Below are 5,080 nucleotides of genomic sequence, written 5' to 3'. Positions count from 1 at the left end.
TCTTTAGGATTCAAGTATGAGAATTTGTGTTTTGATGCCCTTCCGGAAACGATGGACTGGAGGGCCAAGGGAGCTGTCACCCCTATCAAGAATCAATGCTAGTGCGGTAAGTCATAACACATTGTGATGGATTGCTTATACATGGTAATATTTTCTAGGATGATACTATAACAACACAATTACTTCTAGGCTATTGCTTTGCATTTTCTGTTGTTGCCGCGACAGAGGGTATTGTAAAACTGAAAACACACAAGTTAATCTCACTGTCGGAGCAAGAGTTGGTTGACTGTGATGTTCATGGTGAAGATCAAGGCTGCGAGGGAGGACTCATGGATGATGCCTTGAAATTTATTATCAAGAACACTGAGGACTTACCATGGAGTCCAGCTACAATATAATGCAACTGATGGCAAGTGCAAGGCTGGATCCAATAGTGCTGCATGGCAAGTGCAAGGCAACCAGCACGGGCTTTGAGGATGTGCCTGCCAATAATGAGGGTGCCCTTGTGATGGCAGTTGCAAACTAACCAGTGTCTGTAGCTGTCGACGAAGACGACATGACATTCCAATTCTACTCTGGTGAGGTGATGACTAGCTCATGCGGCACTGATTTGGACCATGGAATTGCAGCCATTGGATATGGAAAGACTAGTGATGGCACAAGTTATTGGTTAATGAAGAATTCATGGGGCACAACTTGGGGCGAAGATGGGTAATTGAGAATGCAGATGGACATTGCAGACAAGAAGGGCATGTGTGGTCTTGCCACGGAGCCTTCGTACCCCACCAAATAAGAAGATCACCAAATTCCACCCAATCATACATATGCACAGTTCTCAAAACACTAAGGTCCCCAAGTAGAATGCATAGTTCATATGTGTCCGTGTACAATAATGCATCTTATGTCTGTACATTCTTATACTTTGTAATTTAATACCATGTGTGATACATTGTGTTTTAACAATTGATAGAGAATTATGTAGATATATATTCCATGAAGCTTTCAAATGGCTAAAATATTTCAATGTGTGTGTGATTTCTAAATAGTGTCCTCGGGTATTTATAAGAATGTAATGTCTTAATAGACTAGGAGGCATCCTACTAGTGATTTATATCACGAGAGCATACAACATGCAATATTTCAAAGGAATCAATCCATTCCAACTAGATTATGAGAAAACTCCACTTCCAAGAATAGCGTAACACACGATACCTTATGATGAGGTCATAGGCAAGACGTAGGGAATATGATTAATTATCTTAAATTATGATGCTCATCGATATTGTATTTTAATCTTTCATGTGTCTTTTTGTGTATATGATCAATTGAAACATCTATGGGTTTTTATTCATATACATTTAGGCATTCAGCTTCAACTCAAAGTTACAGAACTCCTAATTGTGCACCAATAAAAATATGTATCCGATGAAAATTTAGGATGAACAAAGAATCATCTTCTTACATTAATATACTAGTATGCACGCACGTGGACGTCAACATAAGTGTTTTTGGTGATAGAAAAAAGCATTAGGCTATGCTGCAAAAAGGAAATGCAAAATAATACGTTCTATGTATGAATGCATTGAGGAATATTATTGTTTTAAAAAGAAATATTAGAAGTGTGTAATTCCTATTGATTGGTGACAGAATTGTAAAACACAAAGGAAAATAACCAGCAGGCTAAGATTCATTAATTGTTTAATTTAGATTTCTTCTCTCTCTTGTCCTGTTTCTAGACCGATCCCAAGCCACACAGCACGTCGCTGCTGAACACAGCATGGCCTGAGCGGCATGCACTTTGTAAAACACAATGGTTCTAAAATACATTGGAAGCAGCTGATAGGTACTGTTCATGAGAATCCCATTGCTTTCAACCGTTAGATTGAGGATATCAACAATCAAGATCGATGCTCTCGACACATTCAAAACTCATACAATATATATTGGTATAGATTATAGGGAACTGTTTTATTGTGTGGAACACTAAGAATACACATAGACTAATAAAGTGAAAGTTGCTATGACAATACTTTTATAGACTCCATATAATTTATTCAAATTGATTCTATAACTTGTAATCAATTGTTCACATATTGTTAGTACATCAGAAATTGAACATCCTTCTAAATGGTCAGAAGACACTCTACTTACAAATTAAAATGTCATTCACTCTAAAAGAATTGTAGCATTGGAGTGAATGCCTAATTTCATAACTTGAAGTAAAAAATGCATTGGTATGACTTCAAGTTGAAGTATACTTCGCAGCAAAGTCAGCAATATGCTTATCTGAGCTTCCTCCTTCCTGCATTGCATCCTTGGCCTTTTGCATCCACTTTGCAGCATTTCTTTTGTACTCATCCTTTCTATCTCCGTCCATCACCTCTCTAATGCACCTCTCGACCTCCATCCTCTTTAGCCATCCGTTATCGCCCTTCCGCACTCGCACACCCATGCCCCACACAGTCTCCACATACTTTGAGATGGTGGGTTGGTCAGCCCAATGTGGGATTCCCACAAGAGGAACACCACTAACAATTGCCTCCAATGTCGAGTTCCATCCGCAGCGGGTAACAAAACAACCTACATGTATGTTCATAAATTTAGATCTAAAGTGTTGTCATTTTTGTTTACTCTGTAAAGCATTTATATATTCTTGTCCATAGAAAGTAAAAGAAATGTAATGTGTGTAACCATACCGATAGCCTTGTGTGACAAAACTTCTAGTTGGGTGCACCACGCAACAATTAATCCACTGTTCTCACATTTCTCCTTGAGTTCTTCAGATAACTTGTGTGCCTCATTGGATCTGACAACCCAAACAAAAGGTTTGCCAGAATTGCATAGTCCACTGCCAAGCTCCTCCAATTGGGTTGCATCGTAGTTAGAGACAGTACCATAGGATACAAGCACAACGGAGGAAATGCTATGCTTGTCTAACCAATCCATACAGGATGCACCCTCACTGAACAAGTTGAAACCATAAGACTTGTTGGATGGTAGGCGATTATCATCAAGATAGTATGATGGCAAAGTTGGACCTATCATATTCGCTCTCCATGTTAACTCCATGTACTCTGCCTCCTGCTCAGTTGGCAAAATTTCAAATATCAAATTCTTTCTGAAATGGACTAAATATAATCAAGCATAGAAACGTCATATTGACAGGACCGTTCGTTCCTACCCGTATGAATCATCACATCATCAATCTGATGTGACATAACAAATAATGGAGCGTCGAACACTTGTATGTTTAGTTGACGTGCTGGTAGCATATATATGAGGCCCTTATGCCACCTCCAATAATTTACACTGGATTTGTCATTTTGCACCATCCTTGCGTTAGAAATGTGGAACAGAAGATTATAGAAACGTAATAGATGTGTCCTCCTTACACACCCTGTCATAGCTCTCTTCATGAGAAATGAAAATTTATGTGTCTACGATGCTTGTGTAGCGCATTACTCCTCTTAAATGAAAAATGAAAAAAGAAATATGCTAATTGATAAAAGCAATGTCTCTTGTTAAGATATTTAGCACTGATAAATGCACTAAAAATACATATAAATTAATACATTTCAAATGTATTAAGGAAGCAATTTTACCATCTAGTTTTCTAGCATCTGAAAATGAAAATACACAACTAAAATTAGAATGCTCTGCTCTCATCAGTGCCGAATGCGTAAGATTAATTCCTAACGACCTCTTTAAGTCACGTGGTCTCTTTCTTGTTGCAAAACTTATTAGATAACTAGAGCAGAGCTGACCAGTCTCAAAGTATGGCGTACCTTTGGCTCGATGTCGTGGAAAGAGTTGACGAGCACGTCGTCGGCGTCCTCCAGCCCGTCGAACTGCCCAATCGACGTCTTTGTGAGCACCGGCTGCGACTCCGGTGCGACCGCGAACGGCGGCATGTCCTCCGGCCCAAGCTCCACGCCCAGCGCTCCTCTCGCGAGCAGCGCATGCCCGTCCGTCGCCGGCAGCGCCAGTCGCCCCGCCCAGAGCTCCCCATACACGATGTCCACTGCGCACGGCTGGGAGAAGAAGGCTGCGGTGGCCACGCCGGCCGCCCGCGCCACCCGCAGCGCCCACGCAAGATGAGGGTCGTAAACCAGCACGCGCACTGGCCGCCCGGCGCACGCCTCCGACAGGAGGAGCTCCCGCAGCGTCTCGGACCCGACGGCCTCCAGTCGCGGGAAGTACTCCGCGTAGTCGGGGCACGACGCCATGCCACCAGCGTCGAAGCCGTCCGAGATGGCGGCCACGCGGAACGGCGCGCCAGGGGGCGAGGTGGTGGAGAGCACGTACCGGGTGACGACGAGGGTGGGGCGGAGACCGTGGTACGCGAGGCGGCGGCCGAACTGGAGTATCGGGTTTGTGTGGCCCTGCGCCCACAGGAACGGGAGAAGGAGGACGCTCGGGCCGTCACCTGCTCCATGGCCGAGGATTGAGCCAGTGGTGCCCGTGGTCTCCATGTTGACAGCGTTCATTCATAGTGTTTGCTCAAAGATAAATAGGCATGGAAAGTTGGATGCAGAGTGGCGCGTAAGGTTTCTCTTGGGAATGGTCAAATTTGTTGCCACGCTCCTGTCTGTGTGTCTTGCACTGACGAGTGGAAGGAACCGGGAAGGTGGTGCGGCTGCATTCTCGACCGCATGCGTATAAAAAGTTGTACTAGTTTATTCTCTTTCCAGGATAGAGACGGAGTAATCTAATCTATCGTGTCCACACAAAAACCCAGGGGAGATATGGACATATTTGTTGTTTATTTGTCACGTATTCACGGACCCGGTTCGATGTAACCGAGGTCCACAATTCTAGGTATAAAAATTTGTCCAAAAATGGCTGTAATATGAGTAAAATTATACTACAATTATTCACTCCATTAATATGCCAATATATGTTAGTCTCTGCAATTATCTTCCTAATCTTTTTCCCTATAATAATCTTTCCCTAATCTTTTTACCTAGTAATAAAGCAGTCATTGTTTCTGGTCGTACGTCATTGGCATTTTTGCATAAAAGCCTCCGCGATTTTGGGTATTCAACCCACAGTACAATAATAAGTCAACTCCAACCGTATT

At 42.7% G+C, this 5,080-nt stretch overlaps 1 protein-coding gene across 1 annotated transcript; it reads right to left on the bottom strand.

Annotated features, from left to right (window-relative positions):
• Nucleotides 1–2,004: 2,004 nt before the first annotated feature.
• On the bottom strand, nt 2,005–4,576 carry LOC125532085 (UDP-glucosyltransferase UGT13248-like). The gene is made up of 3 exons (XM_048696255.1): nt 3,786–4,576; nt 2,697–3,081; nt 2,005–2,580 (listed from the first exon to the last, which is right to left on the bottom strand). The coding sequence occupies exons 1-3, from the start codon at nt 4,485–4,487 to the stop codon at nt 2,243–2,245; spliced, it is 1,425 nt and encodes a 474-aa protein (XP_048552212.1). The 5' UTR covers nt 4,488–4,576; the 3' UTR covers nt 2,005–2,242.
• Between the last annotated feature and the right edge of the window lie 504 nt (nt 4,577–5,080).

This window comes from Triticum urartu, unplaced genomic scaffold, assembly GCF_003073215.2.
Source record: "Triticum urartu cultivar G1812 unplaced genomic scaffold, Tu2.1 TuUngrouped_contig_90, whole genome shotgun sequence".
In the NCBI taxonomy this organism is placed as follows: domain Eukaryota; kingdom Viridiplantae; phylum Streptophyta; class Magnoliopsida; order Poales; family Poaceae; genus Triticum; species Triticum urartu.
The sequence above is the reverse complement of the archived record's forward strand: the minus strand, read 5'-3'. Positions and strand labels throughout refer to the sequence as shown.

Excerpts from the sequence above, each read along its gene's own strand:
- LOC125532085 (XM_048696255.1), bottom strand. The coding sequence starts at position 4,487 with ATGAACGCTGTCAACATGGAGACCACGGGCACCACTGGCTCAATCCTC. Across the intron at positions 3,082-3,785 it reads TCCACGACATCGAGCCAAAG|GAGGCAGAGTACATGGAGTT; the intron begins GTACGCCATACT and ends CCAACTGAGCAG. Across the intron at positions 2,581-2,696 it reads TTTGTCACACAAGGCTATCG|GTTGTTTTGTTACCCGCTGC; the intron begins GTATGGTTACAC and ends ACATACATGTAG.